Source organism: Euprymna scolopes, chromosome 6, assembly GCF_053919585.1.
Source record: "Euprymna scolopes isolate OS-2025 chromosome 6, ASM5391958v1, whole genome shotgun sequence".
Taxonomy (NCBI): Eukaryota; Metazoa; Mollusca; class Cephalopoda; order Sepiida; family Sepiolidae; genus Euprymna; species Euprymna scolopes.
The window spans coordinates 18,439,731-18,466,137 of record NC_136487.1 but is presented as its reverse complement, the minus strand read 5'-3'; the positions used below and the strand labels follow the sequence as shown (position 1 = coordinate 18,466,137).

The 26,407-nt window shown below is 36.1% G+C and overlaps 1 protein-coding gene across 2 annotated transcripts in view; it reads right to left on the bottom strand.

The window, feature by feature from the left end:
* Positions 1 to 26,407, bottom strand: part of LOC145277556 (GDP-mannose 4,6 dehydratase-like) — a 337,466-nt gene that overhangs the window by 79,624 nt on the left and 231,435 nt on the right. For both annotated transcript variants that reach the window (XM_080129028.1, XM_080129029.1), the window contains one exon: positions 4,774 to 4,870. In XM_080129028.1, coding sequence (XP_079985154.1) covers positions 4,774 to 4,870 — 97 coding nt within the window. The remainder of the gene's footprint in view (positions 1 to 4,773; positions 4,871 to 26,407) is intronic.

Below are 26,407 nucleotides of genomic sequence, written 5' to 3'. Positions count from 1 at the left end.
AGAAATACTAAATTAACTATTTGGAAAATTGGGAATGGATTCAAACAAAACTCCATGTTATTTAATAACATTTGCCTGCATGAATACATGCTGTCTAAATGCAAACAATATATACACACATTAGAAGAATGCACGTCTTGGGACAGGTAAAAATAATTCTTTGAACTGGATAGTTTTGAACCACTTATGCCTCCTTATGAAGATTAAAATCAAGATGAGAACAGTAGTCAAAACAAACCTAATACGGATACTCAATCCGCAATTCGAAAATTCAGAAACACAATCTATAAATTTATTTTTAAAAAGTGTCATTCTTAAATTATTTATTTTAAAAATTCATGAGAAATATTAAAATATCTACTTTTAATATTTCTTTATGGACATTTTCTCATAGATTTTTTTTTTAAGGAGGAAGTAAAAAGGAGACTTGCTTTACTTCTGGTAAGTCCTAACATTCGATCAGCAATCTTTCTGACAAAAGAGGAATAATTGCTGTTCTACTGAGTGAGCGCGATATAAAGATATATAATCCTCTCCTAGTATTCATCATCATTCAACTGTGAATTTATCTCGTTAACCCTTATGAGTACAAATAGAAACAAGTTAAAATGCTTAATTACTATATGTAACTTATTTGTAGATTATTGCTGCCTTTTTTTTTTTCAGAAAATATTGGGCCGATCTGACTAAAATTTAGTATGAACCTTTGTTATGATAAGATGTAACGAACTAAGTATTATGGTATCTGTTCAATGCACAGTTAATGATTAATATTTAAGTTCCACTTTTTCTTTGATACTACTGGACAAATCTATCTGAAATTTTTTATGGATCTTTATGATAAGGTGCAGCAAACAAAGTATTATGGTATCCATTCGATGCACGGTTAGGGATTAATAGGGATTTAATATTTAAGTTCTATTTTGTTCTCAGGATTAGTACTTAAAAGTCAACAGGCTATAACTTTCGCCAGGTTTTAACAGCTAAAAGTTTAGTAAATTATCAATACTGTAATGTAATGTGGATGTTTTATTTTTTTTGTGTGCCATTTTATTTGTACAAAAATAATGTATTTCACTACTGCGATATTAATGATGTCGCCCCCTACCCAAGTGTTAGGAATTAAAAAAAAAAAAAAGAAGAGGAAATAAGTTTATTGGCAGAACAAAGATATGGAAAGTGAGGTTGGTGGAAAGACAATGGAGAGGAAGTTGTTCACCAAGGCACACAAAAGAAAGCTGAAATAGGATTGTTAATCAAAGTGTGGCAGGTGATTGAGACAAAAGACTAGAAAACAGAGGTCAATATATTTTAGAGTTAGTTTACTGACAGTGTTGCAAGATTTTTGATATAATATAAGGATATGATTTTTAAAAATTAGAAGGTTCGATTTATAGACACTGGTGATAGGAACTGACCAATCAAATGGAGCTACGTTCTGTTAGCAACCAATCAGGAATCAGAATTGCTCCATAAAAATATTGAATCTTTTAGCATTTCCACACAAATTTTTCATATCCACATAAGATCTTTGCTCATTGCCTGCAAAAGGATTTTAAAATTTTGCAGGCAAAGAGAAAAGATCTTTCTCATGAGACTTATACAGAACAACTACTCACTGGAAACTCTTCTGAAATTAAACATGGCTTTCAATTCAAGAGACAGTTTTAGGAGTGGCAATCAATTTTATGACAGTTTACAAACAGTTTTGGATTTACAACAGTTGAGGGCAGTTGGCAGTTTCAGAAAGTTGAACACTAGTTGCAGCTTGGGGCAGACCAAAATAAGCTGACATCAACGAACAAACAAGGCCTTGATGACGTAGACGTTAGTGATTGGAAGATTATTTCTCACAATGGTGTCACACACGAACCCAGAGTCCTCTACACAGTCATTGACACGGAATTAATTTTCTTTTCAGTTGTTTGAATTTTTGGTGTCCAAAAAGTCAATGAAGGGTTTAAAATCTTTGTCATTAATGATTATTTTTTTTCTCTATTGCAGATATTTTACAGATAATATTTTATGAATAAGTATAACATTGAACAACGTACACAAGTTGTGAAATCGTTTTACCAAAATCAGGGGTCAATTGTTTTGACTCAAAGAGCTTATCGACAGCATTTTCATGTAAGAGATAACCCAAGTCAAAACACCATTCGAAACATTGTTCGCTGATTTGAAGACCAAGGAGCTGTACTTGATCTTCCGCGAACTGGCAGACCTTGAAACGTCATCACAAATGAAAATAGGGAAAGAGTGCAAGAGAGCGTGAAGCAGCATCCTGAAACATCGGTTCGACAACATTCCACACAACTTGGGATATGTCAAAGCTCACTATACAAGATTCTGCACAGTTTAAAACTCTTTTCCTATAAAGTGCAGTTTGTTCAACACTTGAAGCCTGAAGATTTTCAAACGAAAGTTCAATATGCAATTCAAATGCAAGAACTTGTCCGAAATGACCTCAATTTTCTGCAAAAGTTGATTATGTCAGATGAAAACAATTTTCATTTGAATGGATTCGTAAACAAACAAAATTACAGATTTTGGGACTCTGAAAATCAAAGGCAATTCAACAAAAGCAGTTGCATCCCATAAAGTGTACGGTATGGTGTGCACTAACGGAGGAGAAGATTATTGGGCTTTTTTTTTTTAAGATCAAAATGAAAATACTCTCACTGTTACTGGAGAGAGATACCGGACTATGATTACAGACTTCCTGCACCCAAAAATTCCAAATAGGCCCAGATTATGGTTCCAACAAGATGAGGCAACGCCACATTTGGCAAGAGACACCATGGAGCTTCTCAGGCAATGCTTTGTCAACAACATTATCTCTCGCTATGGCAATGGCAAATGGCCACCATGTTCCCCAGACTTGCCTAACCCCAACTTTTTCTTGTGGTGATATCTTTAAGAAAGAGTCTATGTTAACAAACCCCAAACCCTGCAAGATTTGAAGAAAAACGTCAGGAACGAAATAAGGGAGTTAAATCGCAATCCAGAGATTCTGCAATCTGTCATGAATAATGTTTTGGAAAGAGTACAAATATGCGAAGCTGAAAATGGGCAACATTTAAAAGACATTATTTTTTATAAATAAAGATTGTTTAAATTTTGCATTTTTTTTTTTTTTTTTTTCCCAATTTCCCAGTGTCTTAGTCAGATTGTATTAAAATTACAGAAAGATATCAAAAATAAAGTTCAAAACCCTTCAGTGACTTTTTGGACACCCTACACCACTCGACAAAATTGTGAGAGACTAGGATAGGGTCAGGTGAAAAGATGAAAGAAAAGAAGAACACAAAAACAGCATTGGGGTCAGCATTTATTGTCGATCTGGCAAATGTGTACTTTCCACACAACATTTTTTTTTAATTAATTCCACCTAGAAAGCCGATAAAAATGGAAACAGTTTTAGTCATGACACAAAAGTCAAAAACTGAAGAATGTCTCTTTTACAACTAAAATGCTATTTCTTTTTCTGCATAAGATTAAAAATAAAAAATGTGCAAATAAGTAAAGTTCAAAATCTAAAATGACTTCACCAGATCCCGGGCAATGCCAGGTTGGTACAAACGGTATTTTAAAATTATATTTTAACTTTAATAATTAGTTATAATTTGATTGATTTCTTCAATTACCTGTTTTTTTGTCACTTGAAAAGATGTAATTTTGTTGGCGCATGAATAAATGAATATCTAATTTCTCCCCCATCCCCTTGCCTTACAAAAAGGCATGCAGTGGCACTAACTTCAGTTGATACCAGACAAAATGGTTATGATAGGTTTAAGAAGACGGAAAGGAGAGAGAACACTATCCAGACCTCCACTCATAGGGCATAAAAAGTACTGGGATCCAGAGAAGGCTTATTATTATTATTTAAATTTCACAAAAAACCAATGACCATTACCAGTGAAAGGTCAATAGTAAACAGCTGTTGCGAGAACATGTTAATATTTTTTATTATTGAAATGCAAAGATTCTAGTTTATGAATCCAACTATTAAAAAAAAAACATTACAAGAAGAAACATTTTAAAATTAATAGGAATAAGTTTTTTTGTTTTTTTTACATGGTGGTCACCACTTATCAAGGCCCGGAAGCCATTCAGGGATAAGGGTTACTGCAAGTACAGTACGTTAGTGTGGAGATTTGATAAAGTGTTTACTTAAGGGGGTGGTTCATTAGGAATTTGTTAACATTGGACTTGAACACATCCAAATTGTAGTCAGGTGGGAAGCAGGCAGACGGAACAGAGTTCCACAGGCGTGCAGTTCTAAGAAAGAAGCTTTGTTCATGAAATCCACGTTTTGATTTAGGCACAGATAAAGAGTGGGGGAAATTTTTCACAGTGGATTCAGCTAGACGGGTGTTTTTCGTGAAAGATTGGCGAAGGGGGGCCAGAGATTGGAGTTCAGACGAGCATCTGCAATGGAAATAACAATAAAACAAGGATAGGCTCGCAAAGCCTCTTCTGTGGGAGAGAGGTTGCAGGGTGCTTTTTTTAAACTCGATGGGTTATAACTTTTTCCCGTTTTTAATGGTCTAAAAAGGTTTAGTAAGTTATTAATGTTGTCATCTTCATAGATTTCGTTATATTTTTTTTGTTCTTTTCATGTTTTTTTTTTGTGAGATTTGTGGTCATGATGCGTCTAAAAGGATGGAAATGAGAGAACACCATCCAGACCTCTACTGTTTTGCTTATTTTCAATTCAATGCAGTTTTAAAAAGATGGCAAAAAGTCAAATAAAAAAAATAGGGTACTTACCACTTCGGTTGGACGATGATACTTTGGATTGATCTTTATCCGAACCTCTCCAGTGGCTTTGTCTTTGCCAACCTCACCTGTACCCTCACCTTCCCATCTGAAAAACACAAAACATCAGAATCAGCATTTTTAATCAACAAATAATCTTAGTCATCCAGCACATTCATTATCCTATACTTTATGATAAAGATTTTTGGTTGTTTTTGTTTTACGGCATATCAACCCTTTTCAGGTTATTTAATGCCGAACCCAAAGATTTTGAAGAAAAATTTTGTTGCTTTCAAGTCGGTTTCTATTTAACCCATAGTTGGGACCCTAGGTACTACTACTCCGGGTTAGAGTGGACCTGGGAGCAATGTCAATTAAAGAGTGGCTCCACACTCCCCAAAGCCCACAAGCTGGGGCCTCACCACTGGATATAGTTTAAGGTCATATCCAGGACCTTTATGATAAAGAACAGTGCATATATATTAGTGATGGGACGATTCCAATATTTTTCCCAATTCCAATACAATTACTGATTCCGTACTAAATTCCCGATCCAGTACACTTACAGATTCCGGTTCTTTATAAATCGTTAAATATTTAACAATAAACTTGCTATATTGCCTGATTTCATGTAAAAACACATGTAAAATGTGCACATATTTTTTTCAAACGTAAAAGCACACATATGAAGAGGGTGATCTATAGATTTAAGCTTTATTGGTAATTTAAAATCAATAAATATTTATTATTTCATTCCTACTACCAGTAGTGGAAGATTTTTTTTTTTGATAAGATCAAATAATAAAAGAAAATTAAAGGAATCGTTTTTGGCATTGGGAAATAGGCACAAATTTTTCCAATTCTGGTACCACCGATTTTTTGGATTCTGATTAATCGTCCCAACACTAGTATGTATATATATATATATATATATATATATATATATATTAAATGAAAGATGAGGACTAAAAGTTATATATAACTTTATTATATCATCAAAACAAGGAAAAGTAAAGGGGAAAATTTAAAAGAAAACTCTTTAGGCTATAGAATTTCAAAGCTAAATGCTTCTCTTCAGAAGAGAAGAGCCAGAATTATACAAAATGCAAATATAGAAAAACTGGCTTAATAACATTTAAAAATAAAATAAGAATGAAGGAATAGGATAATAAAAAAAAAAAATAATTAGGTACAACATATAAGGATAATTCAGAAGGGTAGTATATATGTAAGTAATAGTAAAAAAAAAAAAAAAAAAAAGTTTGGAGCTTTTCCTATCTTGATAAGCTTTGATTTGTTAAAGATTTATTCCTTGACAACATGACTGGAAAAAAATGGAAATATAAAAATGAATAATGTTACATCCATATAAAGGTAAATAACACCGGAAATGTGATCATCCAAGGTTAGTGCATTTATTAAAATAATTGTAATGTAAAACCTATAAACCATTTATACTGATGATGCTAAATTATGTAAGTGGTGTGTACCATATGATGACAGTACATAAAAAAAAAATACCAAAATTTTGAATGTATTAGCCTGTTGGCGAGTGTGACTATCCGTAGGTAATCAACAATCAAGCCTGTAGACCAAAAAATGATAGAGTAAGTTGGTAGAGACTGTTCCACACTTTTTGAAGTATTCAGTCGAACAATAAATTTGATTGTAAATTTCAACTACAGTTTTAATTTCTTTTCTCTCTATCTCTCTCTCTCTTTATATATATATATATATATAGAGAGAGAGAGAGAGAGAAAGAGAGAGAGAGAGGCACATAATAACATAAACACAAGTCCAAATTTAAAACATCATCATAGTATGAAGACATCAAACATTCATACAGCAAATCGATAGGTAGATAACATTAAGATAATTACAATTCAATTAGAACAAAGCAATCATATCAAACATAAAAAGAGGCACAACAAGATTGTTCATATTACATTAAAAAAAACGAAATGAAACCAAATGCAATAATTTTTTTTCTTTTAAATTCCATTTTCACCCCAACTAAGGAACAGTGCCACTTTGATGTAGGGGCCTACTATCGGGACCATAAGTTGCAGGGATACTATGTAGGGAGTTAAGTAGCAAGATGTCTGTTCACATTACATTTGAACTTCTGCATGTCAGTACAATTGGGAAAGCAGGAACCCGGAAGGGAGTTCCAGAGTTTAGCACTTCTGGCGAAAAAACTATTAGAGTGAGTCTTCTTACATCTAGAGATCTGTGTAGGCGTGGGATTTTGCTGCTTGTCAGGTTTGTCAGGGGTATTTACGTTGAGGGGGTACAAGGGCTTGTAGTTCGTCAGAGCATGCACCATCAAAATACTTGTAGAACATTTCCTCGATGGGACAGAGGCTGAAGCTTATATGACAGTTTAGGATCTATTAGGTTGGCGACTCTCTTTCGAACCCTGTCCAGGAACGAGAGACTAGTAGCAGATGCGTTAGTCCAAATGTGACAACAATGCTCCATACATGGACGAATGGTAGCCTTGTAGAGGTACAGGATATTAGAGCCCACCTGGCAATGCTCTCAATGTATCTGTTCCAATTCTTGTTCCCTGTGAACGTTAATGCCAAGAAGTTTGAACAAAGTACTTTCAGGTAATGTATCTATAGCCATAGCTATTGATGGTTGAAAAAGTTTCTTGTAACTATTAAAGGAAACAAGCTTAGTCTTAGCAGCATTAAAAATGACCAACCATTTCCCCCCCCCCCCATTTCACTACAAATTGGAGGTCTTTTTCAAGTGTTTCAGCCATTTCCTTAGATATGTGTTCATTTGTTTTCCCTTCGTGCCTGTTATAGAGTGTGGTGTCATCAGCAAATATATCCATCTCAGAGACAATTTTTTTTAATTTTATTTATGAATATTAGGAATAATAAAGATCCAAGGATAGACTCCTGAGGTACACCTGCATTTATATCATATCGTTTAAATGTATGACCGTCGAGGACAGCCTGGATTCTTCTCTTATTTAAGAAGGATTTAATTATGTTAAGTATTCGTCTAATGATACCGTATGATCTTTCTTGAGAAGACCCTTGTGCCAAACCCTGTCAAAAGCCTGAGATATATCTAGGGCTACTGCTCCATGCTCCTCTGCTTTGTCCAGTGTATGGTATATACGTTCAGAGATTACAGTCAGGATATCTGTTATAGAACTGGCTTGCCTAAATCCATATTGTTGGTCAGTCAGAAATTTAGCAACTATAAGGTGATGGACTAGAGGTTGGTTTATTATGGACTCGAATATTTTAGCGAAAAGAGGGAGGAGGCTAATGGAGCGATAATTTAATAGGTCAGTTCTTTCGCCAGAATTCTTGTAAACTTAAGTTAAAAAAAAAAAAAATAAGAGCCAACATTTAAAGAATTAACAAATAAATTCACCATTAATAAAATTGAAGAGATTTTGACTTATATTATTTTAAAAAGTATCGTCTCAAACCTATCTTTTACAAAATATTGAAAATTTAGTTTAAAACTTACATCAAGTAAAAGTAGAGGAAAGTTTAAAGCAAAATTTTTTAAATTATATATACTAGCAGGGAGACTCGACGTTGTCCAGGATTAAATGAGGATCAATGAATGTTCCACACTTCCAATATTTATTGTCAGTGAAATTAGTGAAATCTCATTTTTCAATCAAATCAATTGATTGACTGCTTTAATCAGGATCCACTGCAATACACCAGGAAGGAGCTTCATATGTCTCCCCACAGTAACAGTCTACAATACATTGTAGACTACATTGCAATGTAGAGAACCTACTGTTGATTTTATAAATTATTTTTATGTATAATGGCTTGAATTTTTTTTTTTTTTTTTTTTTTTTACACAGGAGTCACCACTTATCAAGGCCTGGAGACCACTTGAGAGTAAGGGTTAATGAGTGTTCAGTAGTAATCATTAATAGTGGTAAATTGGATTACTTAAGGGGAACGGCTCATCAAGAACTTGTTTACGTTGGACTTGAAGACAGCCATATTGTAGTCAGCTGGAAAGCAGGTAAACAGAAGAGAGTTCCACAGGTGCGCAGTTCTAAGAAAGAAACTTTGTTCATGGAATCTACGTTTAGGTTTAGGCACAGATAAAGAGTGGAGGAAATTATTGATAATGGTTTCAGCCGGACAAGTGTTTTTCGTGAAAGTTTGGCGAGGGCAAAACCATAGATTTAAATTTTAAACTGCAAAAGTCAAGTATTATGGTTTAATTGTGCTCCAAATAGAAACATTCACTGCAAACGAACCCTTGCCGTAGCAGAGAACATACTGTTTATTTTATATGTTAGGCTCTTCTGCTTGTGTGATGGTAAAACGTCTCAAATGCACTTGTGATGTTAGGCTGTATAAGGGTGTTAACTTTGGTTAAAATCGGACTGTTCCTTCTTAATCGAATTTTTTTTCGTTTATCATTTTCTGTTTTATATTTTTATATTGACAAGCCGCTAGTCACACTTCAGCAACCGCCAATGTGAAAGACAACAACATGGCTAGAAGAGAAGATAATAGAAAAATTCATGGCACACATATTGTGGTCAATATTAGTTATCGAGCAAGAGGGAGCACTTGTGGTATTACATTGGAATGAATCCATTCTCCAAAATTCATGGCACACAGCATTGTGGTCAATATTAGTTATCGAGCAAGAGGGAGCACTTGTGGTATTACATTGGAATGAATCCATTCTCCAAAAGATGAAGTTGAACATGACAAACTGACGACATTATCTTTCTAGCCACATTTTCCACATCTTTGATCTGCCGATTTTGTTATATTTCTTTTTTCTTTTCTCTTATACTTTCTAACATTTGGTGATGGAGGAGTGGAGAGTTGCATAGTATCACAACTCCCTTGCAAAAAAAAAAAAAAAAAAAAAAAAAAGGATTTAAACTCTGCCTTCCAATTCCATAATTTATGACAATAACTATTATAACATCACAGAACTTAGATATAAAATCAAAAAGATCCATTTGATATGAATGAAATGGAACGGGATACAAAAAAAGAAATAGTCTTAAAAGACGACATCAACTGAAAGTTAATATGCTTACGCTTTTAAATTGCTGATTGCAATGGATTGAAAAGTGTTCCATTTATTGTTACTGCAATCATCCCTAGGGATAGTTTGGTGGTTGAGAAGGGAGTTATCCCCCTTTTTTGCGCCGATTGTAAAACCATGCAAACTATATGCTATTTTCATTGTCAGTTACCATGAGGAATTACTTATTCTTCCCTATCGAGATAAATATTGATATTTGCGGTTGATGGTGTTTCAATTCATTATGACAATCAGGATCAAGTTTCAATTTGTGTAAATGGTACTTTTCAACTAAGTGGAACAAGAGTAATTCAGATCAGTTAGTATTTATTGGGCGAATTTCTCTCAGTATTTTGTTTAATTTTAGAATTAAAAAAACAAAAATAAAGAATAATCTGTAAGATATGCATAACCATGACGGAATAAAATAGCATATCCCAAATATCATGTAAATTGCTCAGATATCTTTATATCATTTTTAAACGATTAATGGGAATTTGTAGGCATTACAAAAATTATATCATTTTTAAACGATTAATGGGAATTTGTAGGCATTACAAAAATTATATCATTTTTAAACGATTAATGGGAATTTGTAGGCATTACAAAAACTATATCATTTTTAAACGATTAATGGGAATTTGTAGGCATTACAAAAATTATATCATTTTTAAACGATTAATGGGAATTTGTAGGCATTACAAAAATTATATCATTTTTAAACGATTAATGGGAATTTGTAGGCATTACAAAAATCTTGCAAGTTTGAATTATGTTGAGTTATCTCTCGTTTTTTTTTTAGACTGTTTTCCAAATGGCATCATGAGACAATCGCTCTCCAGTTAGTCATAAAATCTGATTTTCTTATTTAAAAATAAAAATATTTTATCAATTTACATGATTTTTGGAAAACAATATTTTCTTTTTCTCATGGGTACGTACATCAGATTTTTCTTTATTTTTACTTTTTTTAATATAGGGGGAATTCTTGGCAAGCACAAAAATTGTTTCATCAATTCGGATAATTACAGGGTGGAACGATAAAATTGAAGCCCAGATAAAAACAACACTACAGCTTTATTTTTAAACTTCTATTGAAAAAATTCAATTCAGATAACTTGATTATGTAGTAGAGCTGACATCTATTCAATGTAGTCGCCTTCAACCTCAATCAGCACCTCAATAAAAGTCTGGAACTTGGAGCATGCCTTTTCCACAAGCGCCGACGGGAGCTCGGCAAATACTCAATAGGTGATGGTGATCAGACTGGCTTTGGTGTTATAGGAGGTTGTGTTGGTGATGTTCTTGACATATGATCAAACAAAGTAGTTCAACAGGTTCAGGAGGAGGGAGGGTAGTGAGAGAAGGGTACAAAGTCGTAGGACTCCTTCTGAAGCCAAGCTTGAGTCTCTTTGGCCTTGTGGGTCAGTGCCGAGTGCTACTGCCACACACAAGGTCTACCAGTGGCCACCTGATTGCACCAGGGGATCACCACACTCTTCCGCACATCCAGGTATTTTGTGAGGTGGCATGATGTGGCTCTCACTTGAAACCACACCAAAGACCATAACTGTGGCTGGAAACTTTGTTTTCATCACCCTGGGCATGTCCCTGTTATGGGTGAAAATCCAGTGATGCATTTTAAGGGTGCTGGCAATGGTCCTGTTGTCATAACTTGGATCGGTAGAGAGCATGAGTTATATAGCAGCGTATCTCTGATCTCACTTGTTGAACACTCACTTTCAGACCTGATAAAGGGCTCCTATTGCTTTGGGATTTGTACACAATTGGTCAACTAGTATGCAACAAAAAAGAAACCGGTTTTCATCAAACAGAAATGGAATCATGTCATCTTTTCTAGAGTGACAATTTTATCGTTCCACCCTGTAATATAGATTTACAGAACGATGGCAAAAATAAAATGTACTCATTTTATAGCTGTGCAGTTTACCATTCGAACCAATTATATTTTCAATCAAATCAACACTTGTCTTTTCGAATGACTCTAGATACGTGAAAATAATGCAATTAAAACTATCTTTTAATTAAATATTTGACTGTATAAGGACATTATTAATGTAAAATAACAGGGCGTTGAAGTGAGAGGACAAACTAATGAAAGTCTAAGAATTATAAATCTTCATATAGCTATTTTTTTTTTCAAAATTATTTGCATATATTTACCATCCCAGTTACATTCAACATTAAGACCATATTTACCGAGTTATATATTTCTGAACTAATGTTTTCAAAGATGTGACCAAGCTTTATATATATATATATATATATAAGAGAAAGTGTCTGTCTGTCTGTCTGTGTACATTTCCCTACGCAATAACTGTCAATTTTCAGTCTACAGACTCGAAATTTGATACACAGGGTGCTGAGATTTGGGAAAATCTTTGTAATCCGTTTTTGGCCAGAAATTTGCCTGTTAAGGGGTCCAAGTTCAACGATTTGACCTTTGAGAACTCTACCAAACTCCTCTATCAATTTTGGGTCTAAACACTTGAAATTTTAAATATAGGTTCCTTGGACATGATTTGATTTGAGCCTAAAACATAAATGTTAAGGGATAATAATAGGGGTCAAAGTTTTAAAAAAATTTGACCTCTGCGGTCTCTACCAAATTACTCAGACAATTTCTGGTCTAAACATTTGAAATTCTACATAAAGGATATTCAGAGATAGGGCAGCTTTTTAATCGGTTTGAGTCAAAAGTTTGAGCTACCAATATATATCTATATATGTATGTTTGCATGTCTCCCTAAAACTTTCGACAAAGGCGACGGATTTTCACAAGATCAGTATCGTTTTGAAGCTGAACCCTTCAGACGACAAATACCGAAAAATTGGCTAAAAACATTAATTTCTTCACCCTCAACTGGACACTTTTCAACAAGGAGGAGTCGCTTTTTTCGCCGATATTTTCAAAAGTCATCCCCTCTTTTCGATTTGCTAGCCTTAATTTAAACCTACGTCACTTCTGGTTTGGCGGTGGTCGTAACAGCAAAGACGTCATGTTTTTTTCCCGTTCTTTTCTTCCTTCACGGTACGGGTTCAAGCCTGCCTTCCTACTACCACTTTTTTTTTTCTCACCACGCACCTCCAAACACCTGGGCAATGCCAGGCTGAAATGCTAGTATATATATATATATATATATATATATATATATATTATTTACTATAATAATTAAATATGGGAATGTGAAACATTCATTGATCATCATTCAATCTCTGACAACGTCGGATCTCCCTGCTAGCATATATATATATATATATATATATATGGAGTCAGATGGGAAAAGTCTTTAAAATCAGTGAAATTGTCTATTTTTCAATCAAATCGATTGATTGCCTGCTCTAGTTGGGGAACCATCACAGTGCACCAGGAGGAAGCTTCACCTGCCTCCATACAGTAACTTAGTCCACAATACATTGTAGTCTACATTGTACTGTAGAGAACCTACTGTGGATTTTATAAAATTATTTTTATATATAATAGCTTGAATTTAAGTTTAAAGTCAAGTAGCATGATCCAATTATGCTTTAAACAGAAACATTCATTTCAAACATGCCCCAGTCATATCAAAGAACCTAGCGTTGATTTTATATGGTAGGCCTTTTGGCTTATGTGGTAATAAAACTTCTCAAATGCACTTGAGATGTAAGGCTGTGTAAGGTGTTAACTTTGGTCAAAATCACCCGGTCCTTCTTTCATCGGATTATTTTGATAATCAATACTTATCAAAGACATTCCGATACAAAACGTATCTAAGAATACTGCCAAATACATAAAGTACATTTCATAAAAATCGGCTCAGCCGTTTCAGAATCCATAGGAAACTCACTCACTCACTCACTCGCCCGCACAAAGTTCCTTTTAAAAGGTTACTTTATTTGTAATCGTGTTGAACAAGGAGACTGTGTGGAGTTGAGCAACAAGATGTCTGTTCACATTTAAACTTCTGCAGATTAGTACAGCCAGAAAAGCAGGAAATAGGGAAGACATTCCAAACTTTAGCAGTCCGAGGCAAAACGCTCTTAAAGCAGGTTTTCTCAATGATATAAGGGAACTCAACAGTGATGAGGTGAAATTTTCTGCTTAGTTAGTCAGGAGTATGTACGAGTTCATCAGAGCACATTTCGTTAAAGTAATTGCAAACAGGCAGAGGGATGCAACATTTTAGCGATGGGACAGAGGTTGGAGCTTGCTTGACTGTGTGGGACATGTTAGATTTTAGATTCGCTTTTGGACCCAAATGTAAGAAAACTAGCTCCCTAAAAGAAGCGCTCTGGTTGGTAATAAAAAATACCTATGTACTCTCAGCAGCACATTCTTGTGTGATAGGAGTTTATACAGCAGATAATAAATTATATGTTTATGACAGATGCTACACTTTCATCCGAGCCTGAAGGGTAAACAAAAACGTTATCTTTAAATGTGTTCATTCAATATGTATTAGCAATAACTTTTTAGATCAGGATTGATTATTCGTATTATTTGGATTTTTCGGACTTCTGATCTCATGTTAAACGAGATTTTTACAACGTTTCAGTCGATGTAACTTCCGAACTTCAGGTGTATCTCGTCAAACTTTAGAATCTATACAGAATTTCGAATAGAACACTTTGTTTAATCAACAGGAGTAACACTTTCTTATTCAGTCAGTCATGACCGGTTAGAAGTTCTTTGCAATTGTATTTTGTGTGTCGCTTGCACCAAGGATCAAACCTTCAAACTCCAGAAGAATAACTTTACAGGTGAATTTTACTAAATATCCACTACATCACGGGTCCATGAGCATGAAAAATAAAAGAGGATTTTTTTTTTAAGTTTAAAAATTCGAGTTGCGCCTCTAATTTAAGGATAGTTTTGCAATCAACAATTTTCATTTTTTTTTTTTTATCAGGAATATATAGGAAAATGTGTATAAAACAGGAGACTACATTTGTAGGGTCACATCGAAAGAATGGGTGAGAATGTTTGGGTTAGTAGATGTAGAAGAGTTGAGGTAGCAGGATCAGTAGGAAGAGAACGGTGAAGGACAGACTTCAAATAGACTTCGTAGCCTCGTAGATGTCCTTTTCTCTTCCCTGCAACCTCTTTCTCACAGAAGAGATGTTGCGAGTTTGTTTCTGCTTTATCGTTATTTTCATGGCAGGTGCTCGGCTGAGCTCCATTCTATGGTCCCCCTTCGCCAAACTTTCACAAGAAACACTCGTCTAGCTGAAAACACTATCAATAATTCCCCCACTCTTTATTTGTGCCTAAACCTAAATCTAGATTCCATGAACAAAGCTTCTTTCTTAGAGATGCATGCCAGTGGAATTGTCTTCCGTTTTTCTGCTTTCCAGCTGACTACAATATGGTTGTCTTCAAGTCTTACATAAACAAGTTTTTAATGAGCTGTTCCACTTAACAAATTTACCGAATTTCCATTACTAACGATTACTGTATTGTCCAATTGACTACTGTACACTCTTAACCCTTATCCTCGAGTGGTCTCTGGGCCTTGATAAGTGGTTATGCCTATGTAAAATATATATATATATATATATATATATATATATATATAAACACGAAAAAATTGATCGATTTGAGAGAAAGAGGGATAAATAAAGACCTAACCAGAGAGAGGTTAATTTGAAAGTCAAATTCTGAAAGTCATCCAAGCTAAAGCGAATCTGATGAATGAATAAATGAGTGTTTGGGTTAATGGACGTAGAACAGTTGAGGTAGCAGAGTTATTTGGCAGGAAACATGGGAGGAAGTGATGATGGATTTGGCCAGAGATAATGTTATATAAAGCACTGCCGGGGGATACCAAGTAATCTGAACGATTATTATTATGATAGTTTTTGATGTGTAGAAAATATGTATTAAGATGAAAGATATCTTTGGATAAAAATATTATGGTAGAAATGTTTCGGGGAATGTAAAAACCAACAAGAATGTTACAGCCAGTGCTCAAAACAACGAGATATTATAAAAAGGCTGACTGGGAAGACATCAGAGATCTTATCAGAGATGCCCCATGGGGAAATATTTTTTCTCTTCCTGCTGAACAGTGCACAAATGAGACCACTGAATGGTTCAAAACCGCAATGGAAGCACATGTTCCCATGCGGAAATTTTATAGCAAGCCCCACTCTCCCCAATGGTTTACTTCGACTTGCGCAACTGCCATTGCTCAAAGGCAGCATGCATACCGCAGATTTAACCGACATAAGTCCAGTTCAAACAAACAGAAGTGTATAGAAGCTAGAAGTAACGTTAAGAAAGAAATAGCGATAGCTAAGAGAGAATTTACTAAAACCACTAAAAAACGCATCGAAGCACAAAAATTAGGAAATCGTGACTTCTGGAAAATCTACAACACTGTAGTAAATAATGGGCAATCAACAATTCCCCCGCTAACCAACAATCACGAGGTTGTTTGCTCAGCAACCGACAAGGCTAATATGCTTGCCAGCCGGTTTGCCTCGAACTCCACACTGGACCCTACCAACCACCCCCTGCCTGACTTTCCTTTGCAGACAGACGCCACGCTAGACGATCTAAAAATCACCCCTGCTCAGGTACACGCTATCATAAAAACCTTGACACTTCAAAAGCATGTGGACCTGATCTCATCCCAGCTGTGCTATTAAAAAAGTGCTCAGCCGAAGTAGCCCCAGTTCTCTCCAAAATCTACAACAAATGCCTTAATGAATCATGCTTTCCGGGCTGTTGGAAAACTGCTTCTGTGGTACCAATATTCAAGAATTCTGGCGAAAGAACTGACCCATCAAATTATCGCCCCATTAACCTCCTCCCACTTTTCGCAAAAATATTTGTGACCATAATTAACCAGGCTCTAGTCAGGCACCTTACAGATGCTAAACTTCTGACTGACAAACAATATGGATTTAGACATGCCCGCTCAACAGCTGACATCCTCACTGTAATCTCTGAACGTATATACCATTCACTGGACAAAGCGGGGGAGGGCAGAGCGGTAGCTCTAGATATATCTAAGGTTTTTGACAGGGTATGGCACAAGGGTCTCCTCAGGAAAATTAAATCATACGGTATCACTGGTAGAATACTTAACATAATTAGGTCCTTCTTAGATAAGAGAAAAATCCAGGTTGTCCTCGACGGTCGTACATCTAAACAGTGGGATATAAATGCGGGAGTGCCTCAGGGGTCTATCCTTGGACCTCTATTGTTCCTAATATTTATTAATGACCTCCCCAACAAAACTGCCTCTGAGATGGGTATATATACTGATGACACTACACTCTATAACAGGCATGACAGGAAAACAAATGAACACATATCTAAAGAAATGGCAAAAACACTAGAGGATGACCTCCAATCTGTAGTGGAATGGGGGACATAAATGGATGGTCACATTCAATGCTGCCAAGACTAAACTGGTTTCCTTCAATAATTACAAGAAACCTTCTCTGCCACCAATAGCAATGGCCAGTGACTCCCTGTCCGAGAGTACATCCTTCAAACTGCTTGGCCTAACGTTCACAGGAAACATGAGTTGGAACAATTATATTGAAAACATTGCCAGGGCCGCTGCGAAGAAGGTAGGCTCTCTCTACCGTGCTAGAAAACTACTGACACCCGAAAGTATCCTGTACCTCTACAAGACCACCATTCGCCCATGTATGGAGTATTGCTGTCACATTTGGGCTGGTGCATCTGCTGCTAGTCTCTCGCTCCTAGACAATGTTCAAAAAAGAGTCGCCAATCTGATAGGCTCTGAACTGGCATCTAAGCTTCAGCCTCTGTCCCATCGACGAAACTTTGCATCCCTCTGCTGTTCTACAAGTACTTTAATGGTGAATGCTCTGACGAACTGCAGACACTTGTGCCCCCACGACGTAGACACCCTCGACAAACCCGACAGGCAGCTAAATCCCACCCCCACACAGTAGAGATCCCTAGATGCAAAAGATCTTTCTACTCCAGTAGTTTCTTCCCCAGAACCGCTAGACTCTGGAATTCCATTCCAAGTTCCTGCTTCCCCAACTGTACTGACATGCAGAAGTTCAAGTGTAACGTGAACCGACATCTTGCTGCCCAAATCCCAACATAGCGCCCCAGTGGTTACTGCCCCTAATAGTAGCCCCCTACACCAAAGTGGCAATGTGTCTTGTTTGGGGTGAAAAAGTAATTAAAAAAAAAAATAAATAAAAAAAAGAGAACATAAACAATAGATGATTTTAGTGATGGCATTAAATGATCTTAATGTTATGTGAGTTAATGACGTCATTAGATAGATTTGGAGAGACGGACAGTTTAGTTTACAGTTTGGAGTCAGATGGGAAAAGTCGGACAAGTTAACACAAAAGATATTGTCTCCGCATTTTGGAAGCTGGAAGAAACGCGACTTCAGCATAATGTAGAAAATTACGCCTTGCAGCTTCGAAAGGAAGTCAAGAATAAAGTTATATCAAAAATATAACCTACTATTGTTTGGTTTCCTTCGGCGGGAGAGGAATTGGCATAATGAGAAGAGACAAAGATACAACAGAGAAACGTATGTTCTTTGTCTGTGCACTAAGCAGACTGATATCAATGAAGCGTTTTATTATATGTGAAACACCCACACATACATACAACAATAGAAGAACATTTTAACCACTGACATGTCACATCCTGTATATATCACAGCGTTAAAGAGACGTCAGTTATATAGACCCTGTTTATATACCTCTCGACCATACAACAATAGGTTAGCTTGAAAGTCAATTCCTAAAAGCCGTCCAACATATGTCAACATGCAAAACATGCATAAAACCGAATATGATGATTTAAAAAACACTTAAGCATGACAATATTTTAAAAAACACTTAAGCATGACAAACCAAAAATGAAAGCACAATCGAAAATTAATAAAATAAAATTTTTAAAAAAGACCAAGATATTAGGGTGGATCCAATTCCCAGCGAAAAATGTGAAAATGAAACTATAACTATGAACCAATCACGATACATTGAAAAAAATTCTGCTCAAGTTCGGAATGCAAGATTGCAAGCCGCATTCAACTCCCATCGAAATGGACATAAATAAAAATATAGAGACCAAAACAAAATCCATAGATAATCGAATATACAGGGAAATGGTAGGGAGCCTCATCTACTTGATGACCGCAACTAGGCCTGACATATGTTACACTGTAACAAAGCTATCTCAAAACTTATCGAAACTGACAATTAAGGACCTTAATCATGCAAAACAAATCCTTCATTATCTAAAAGGAACCAAGGAACAATCTTTAATATTTAAAAAAGTCTACATATCCTCTAAATTTAGAAGGCTTTTCGGATTCAGATTGGGTTAACTCTGAGGATAGAAAGAGTATAGCGGGGTATTGTTTTAGACTGTCAAAGACTGGACCTATGATCTCTTGGAAAACTAAAAAGCAACAAATTGTTGCACTTTCTACTTGTGAAGCAGAATATGTGGCTCTTACTCATTCCGTGCAGGAGGCAATTTTTCTGAACACCCTTCTAAAATCTATTTTAAAACCAGATCTAAGTAAAAAACCTATAGTAATTCATTGTGATAATCAGAGCAGTATCTTATTAGCAAATAATTCTATGATTCATCAAAGGTCGAAGCATATTGATATCAGATATCATTTTATAAGGGATGAAATAAGTAAAAAATCTATTACTCTTACTTATGTGACGTCTGAAAATAATATAGCCGACATTTCACTAAACCTATAAAAAGAATAAAAGTAAGACATTTTATAACCGAACTTTTTGGAAGTCATAATTAATGAATAAATCTCTTTTCAGAAACCCAAAAAGAAAAGCATAAACAGTCAAAATTACACCAAAAAAAAAAAAAAAATTGTAAATTGTCTCAGGCAGACGTTAAACTGCGACAATTTCTACCTTACTAACCAAATTAATCAACTAATACCTAAAATAATGTTTCCAGTTTTTGTTAAAAAAAAAAGTCGCTTGTTAAAACCTTTTCTTTGTAAATTTCCTATTTGTCAAATAATTCTTTTTTTGTATCTTTTTTTTGGCAAATATTTGTTAAAAACAAAAAAAAATGTATATTTGTGAATTTTTGTGCATATGTTTATATGTATTTGAAAGGTATTCTATTTGTATGTTTATATATATTTGAAAAGTGTTTATTTTTATATGTATCAAAAAAAAAAAAAAACTTAATGTGATTTTTAAAAAAAAAATGGCTTCTTTTTGCACACATTATACCAATATATTGATAATTCTTTTTGACCAATGACAATAAAGACAAATTCCCCCAAAACCAGAAAAAAAAACAATTATTTTATTGGTTTATTTTTATTTGTTCATTTGTGCTAAACAATCAATGAAAACCTTTCAAAATTATTATAAAAATTGTCGAATTTTGGATTCAATCAGTTCTCCGTTAACTACGCCACGGACCGCATTTGATTCTTGGCCACCATCTTGGTTACTACCAATTACTGATCTTTGTTCAACATAATGTCTCAAAACTTAGCACACTTATTAACCCTTGACCTCGAGTGGCCTCTGGACCTTGATAAATGGTGACTCCTTTGTAAATAAAAAAAAGAGAAGGTTTATTCAAAAATAGATGCAAAACGTATCCCTCCAAAAAGGAGTCTTCCAAACAAAAACTGAGTGACCTCTCACCACCAGATGTCGTAAATGTGTCATATGACCCCCTCCCAACCAACAAAAACGGTCTCCAGATTAAAGCAACTAATGAATAAAAGCATTCCACTTTTCTCACACTTCCACAGGATACGTAAAAGCAGGAATACACACTGGCTGAGGGCCAGACCGATGGTAGATATGCTTATTAGAGGGTGGGGGTGGAGTGAATATGCAGTGGAAACGGAGAAGGAAGGTAAAAGGGTCTCCCACTCCTCCACCTGTGCCTGATGGAAATAACAGGCGCTGAAAAAACGCGAAATGTAAAAGAGTGAAGAGTGTGCCGTAGGGGCAAAGCGTTGAGGGAACTGCTGGTGGCAGAGTTTGTGGCGTATGGTAAATAAATCTGCAAGCTGGTTAAAAGGCACTGCCCAAGAACAGGGTGGAGTAAAGAAACTGGGTGTGTGAGGTGTGTTCAGCAAGGTAGGTGCATGACCCTTACAGTCTGCCTTTTTTGGGATACGCCACAGTAGAATATAAGAAACGCAGAGTGAGGGGAGTGCACTTAAAGGTAAAAATTATGCAGAGAATCGTGCATACAATAGAAGATTTGCATATTTACACATGTACACACCATCTAGTATGACTATGCAATTTCTACAGCTGCGTACCTAGAAAACGGAGCTGTTAAACATGACAGTGATGTGGAACAAGGAAAACAAAGAAGCAACCCTAGCGGAAGTTAGTGTCCCCGATGATGCTGGGTTAAACAGAGCCGAGAGGAAAAAAAAGAATGAAATACCAAAGGTCTTATGCACAATATGAAAAGAAACTGGAATCTTAGGAAGATCCCCATCATTCCAGTAATTATAGGAGCAAACGGACTCATGAAAAAGAATTTCTAAAACTGCCTGAAGAATATACCCTGTGAACCAAGTGCAAGAGATACAAACAATTGCACTTAAAGGGACAGTTAGAATCTTAAGATCTCTTGGTTAGTATGTCTGAGATAGCAGGTGAAATTCTGGCATCTGGTAGGATGCCCCATCCTCAGCTAGAACAAAATAAAATTGAAATAATGAAAAGAGGAGATAAATTAAATTCCTACTAGACGCTACCCTCGAGTGTCTAAGGTCTCTCAGTGTAAGGGTTTGTCAAGATGACCTGACATACTTCCCTCTACAAATAAACAGTGACCAAATATTAAAATTTCTAGAATGTTCGAACCCTAAATAAGATACCGTTGGTATAGCTACACATTTGTTTATATGAGGAATAGTGTACATCCGTCTAGAAATTTTATCTCGAGTAACAGTATTAAACTAGATATTCCAACAGGCATAATCCTGCTGGATCAACAAAGTTAAGCAACATTTAAAAAAAAAATTTTTTTATTACATTTTCACCCAAAACAAGGCACATTGCCACTTTGATATAGGGGCTACTATCAGGTACATAAGCTACAGGGGTACTATGTGGGGAGTTGGGCAGCAAGATGTCGGTTCACATTACACTTGAACTTCTGTATGTCAGTACAGTTGGGGTAGTAGGAACCCGGAAGGGAATTTCCAAAGTCTAGCGGTTCTGGGGAAGAAACTACTGGAATAGAAGGATCTCTTACATCTAGGGATCTCAACTGTGAAGAGGTGGGATTTTGCTGCTTGTCGGGTTTGTCGAGGGGGTACAAGTGCTTGCAGTTCGGAGCATTCACTGTTAAAGTACTTGTAGAACAAGTGATGCTAGATTTTGTTGATGGGACAGAGGCTGAAGCTTAGATGATAGTTCAGGACCTATTAGGTTGGCAACTCTTTTGACCCTTGTCTAGGAGTGAGAGACACTGAACCTGGTCAGTACTAAATAGGTCACCATGTGGGACTTCCAGGTGCTGTATGTGCTCTCCGCTCATCTCAGCATTGTTTCCAGTCGTCCTGGACTTCTTGCCACTGGACTCAAGCAGTGCCAATTCAGTAGAGGTGTGGTTGGAGATTACATCACCTTTGCTTCACAATTACGTATGCTGCTGCCCCTACAGGGAGTATCCTTTGTCTTCCGAGATTGAACGGAGGCATTGATTCCAACAGATTAGACAGATACTTGCCTTGGAATCCGATAAAACAAATGCAGGGAGTATTTTTGCCACTTCTGGGCTGGTGTATTTATCACTAGTTGCTCCCACTTGGATAGGGTCCAAAAATTATAATCTAATTGGTCCCACTTTGTCAACTAAGCTCCAACCCCTGTCTCATCACCACAATGTTGTATCTCTGTGCCTGTTTTATATGTATTTTACTGGAATGTACTCTGATGAACTCGTTGCACTTGTGCCCCCTCGATGTACATATTCCCGACAAACCTGCTTAGCAACAAATTCACATCCCTTCACCGTTGAGGTCCCTAAATGGAAGAAAGCTTTCTACTCTAATAGTTGCTTCCCTCGAACAGCTAAACTTCGGAATTCTGTTCCTGCTACCCAGAAGTTTAAATGTAACATAAACCAACATCTTGTTAATCTTTCCTATGCATGGTCCCAAATAGTAGCCGCTTACATCCAAGTGGCGATATGCCTTGTTAGGGGTGAACGTGAGAAAAAAAAAATCACAAAAAAGATATATTATAACATTGTTAAGTGAGCAGTGAGGGAGAGAAAAATTAATATTCTTTTCTAAATCAACGTTTAAGAGTTAGAGAACTTTAATAGAACCGTTGGATATCTCGTAGTAGAGTTTGGCAGAAATAAACAGAGAAACGTTGATAGAGATAAAGCTTAAGAAAGATAATTGATCCGGTTGACAAATATTAAAGAATCAAAGTCAAGGACAAATATTTATTGTACAGAGACAGAAAAAAAAACAGGTTAACTATTAAGATTTAACCGTTGAAATACCAGACGAGTATAAAATGGTTTTTAATAAATATTGCTATTTATTAAAAATAAAATCGAATTTTTATTTATTATTTTTTTCGATTAATAAAATATTCATCTTCAGGAAATTGGACAGTTTGTTCTTTTTTTTATTTCTTTTTCTTACTCTTATATGCCATGGTGGTGGTAATCCCTGGCATGGCTTGAGATGTTTGAAGTTAAGTCAAAATGATGTTTGAAAGGGAAACAGAACGGACAGTTGTAGAGGAAAGGGAGACAGGGCGGACAGTTGTAGAGGAAAGGGAGACAGGACGGACAGTTGTAGAGGAAAGGGAGACAGGACGGACAGTTGTAGAGGAAAGGGAGACAGGACGGACTATTATGGAGGAAAGGAGACAGGACGGACTATTATGGAGAAAAGGAGACAGGACGGACTATTATGGAGGAAAGGAGACAGGACGGACTATTATGGAGGAAAGGAGACAGGACGGACAATTGTAGAAGAAAGGAGACAGGACGGACAATTGTAGAGGAAAGAAGAAAGGACGGACAATTGTAGAGGAAAGAAGAAAGGACGGACAATTGTAGAGGAAAGGGGACATGAAGGACAATTGTAGAGGAAAGGGGACATGAAGGACAATTGTAGAGGAAAGGGGACATGAAGGACAATTGTAGAGGAAAGGGGACAGGACGGACGATTGTAGAGGGAGGGAGACAGGACGGACAATTGTAGAGGGAGGGAGACAGGGAGGACAATTGTAGAGGGAGGGAGACAGGGAGGACAATTGTAGAAAGAATCGAGACAGGCAAACAGAACGGACAATTGTAAACGGAGTAAGAAAAACACACAAAAGGGACAATTGCAGATGGAGCAAGACAAACGCATGTAATGGACAATTGTATAGGGGGTGAGACAGACATGCAGAGCGGCAATAATATAGAGGAGACATACACACAGAATGGACAATTGTACAGCGAAGGAGGCAGACACACAAGACAATTGTAGAGGGAGTAAGACAAACACATATAACGGACAATTGTAGAGGGAGTAAGACAAACACATATAACGGACAATTGTAGAGGGAGTAAGACAAACACATATAACGGACAATTGTAGAGGGAGTAAGACAAACACATATAACGGACTATTGTAGAGGGAGTAAGACAAACACATATAACAGACAATTGTAGAGGGAGTAAGACAAACACATATAACGGACAATTGTAGAGGGAGCAAGACAAACACATAACGGACAATTGTAGAGGGAGCAAGACAAACACATATAACGGACAATTGAAGAGGGAGTAAGACAAACACATATAACGGACAATTGTAGAGGGAGCAAGACAAACACATATAACGGACAATTGTAGAGGGAGTAAGACAAACACATATAACGGACAATTGTAGGGGGAGTAAGAGAAACACATATAACGGACAATTGTAAAGGGAGTAAGACAAACACATATAACGGACAATTGTAAAGGAAGCAAGACAGACACGCAGAATGGACAATTGTAGAGGGAAGGATACAGGCACATGGAGTGGACAATTGTAGAGGGAGTTAGACAAACCCTGATATAAAAAGAAATTAATAAAGAAATTGTCGAAAAATATTTAAATGAAAAAAATAAAAAAATAAATGGGTGTGTATGAATCTGCTTTTCAACGGAATAAACATTCGCAGAAATACAAGTGGGTTGAAATGTCGGTGAAAGGTTAGTAAAGGAAAGGAACCACGCCTTACGCGTGAAGAACACACTTTTTTTCAGAATCAAAAATAAAAATGGTTTGAAAATCAAAGTATTTTTTCAAATTTCAAATAGGAAGAAAAATATCTATAAAGCATTAGTTGCGAGTCGGAAAAAAAGGAGAAAATAAAGATGGAATAAACAAAAACATCTGTCAGTTGAAACGTAAAAAAAATGATTGAATCAAAAGAAAAAATAATTCTCCTCAATTTTAAAAACGAAAAGAGAAAAAAACAGTAAAGCATGTTTTATTTTTCTTCTGATGTTGATTTTGAGAAAGAGAGAAACAGTGAAAAGGAGTAAATCACAAAAATGAAAATGAATGTGGGAAAGAGGGAGGGGGAAGAAAAGAGGGGACAGAAAAGAGAGTGGAAAAGAGTGAGATAGGACAAAAGAAAAAAGAGAGGGTGGAAAAAAGAGAGAGGGAGAAAAAGAGAGAGGGGAAGAGAGAGGGGAAAAGGAGAGAGGGGGAGGAGAGAAAAGGGAAGGAGAGAGGGGGAAAGTAAAAGACGAAAAAGGAGAATGAAAGGCAACAAGGATAAAAATTCAAAAGTAAAGCGGCAAAAAGAGACAGACGGTCTCTTTTTTCTGACTTTATAATTCTTTTAGATAGCTATGACTCATAAAAAATAAAGCCTAATCTATAATATAAATCTCTCCTGTCTGTTTAAATGTGTGCATGTATGCTTAAAACTTCCGACAGAGGAGATGGATTTTCACAAGATCAGTATCCTTTTGAAGTTCGGCCCTTCAGACGACAAATATCGAAAAATTGGCCAAAAACATTAATTCCTTCACATAAAGGGCGTTATTTCGACCACCCATGACGTCACAGCCATGGTAGGCTCATCGATAAGAGGGGTTTTTTCACCTTTTTTTCTTTTGGTGCGTTATGGGTTCGAACCTACTTACTATTCCTATTTTTTTTTTTTTTTTGTTGTTTAACAAAACACCCTTACACATGCATTCACTTTCTTTTCTGCCTTCACGTTACGGTTTCAAGCCTGCCTGCCTACTACAACTTTTTTTTTCTTTTTTTGCTCAACACACACGTTCAAACACCCGGGCAATGCCGGGCACCCAGGTTAGTCTAATATATAAAAGGCAAAATGAGGGCACATGTGTTTATGTATGTCCACGAAAGGCTTTTTAGCTGGGGGTTCTCGTATCAGATTCTGAGAGAAGTGTTCTTATACTTCCTAGATCGTAATATCTCAGATTCACAAATGGACATCGTCTCTATCTTTTTTTTTTATCAAATTTTAAAAAATTCTCTCGTTTCAAGTGTTTCTTTGTCTTTTTCATATAAAGCGAAATTAATCAAATGCAACTGCCAACTCCTTGCCTTCTGGTCGA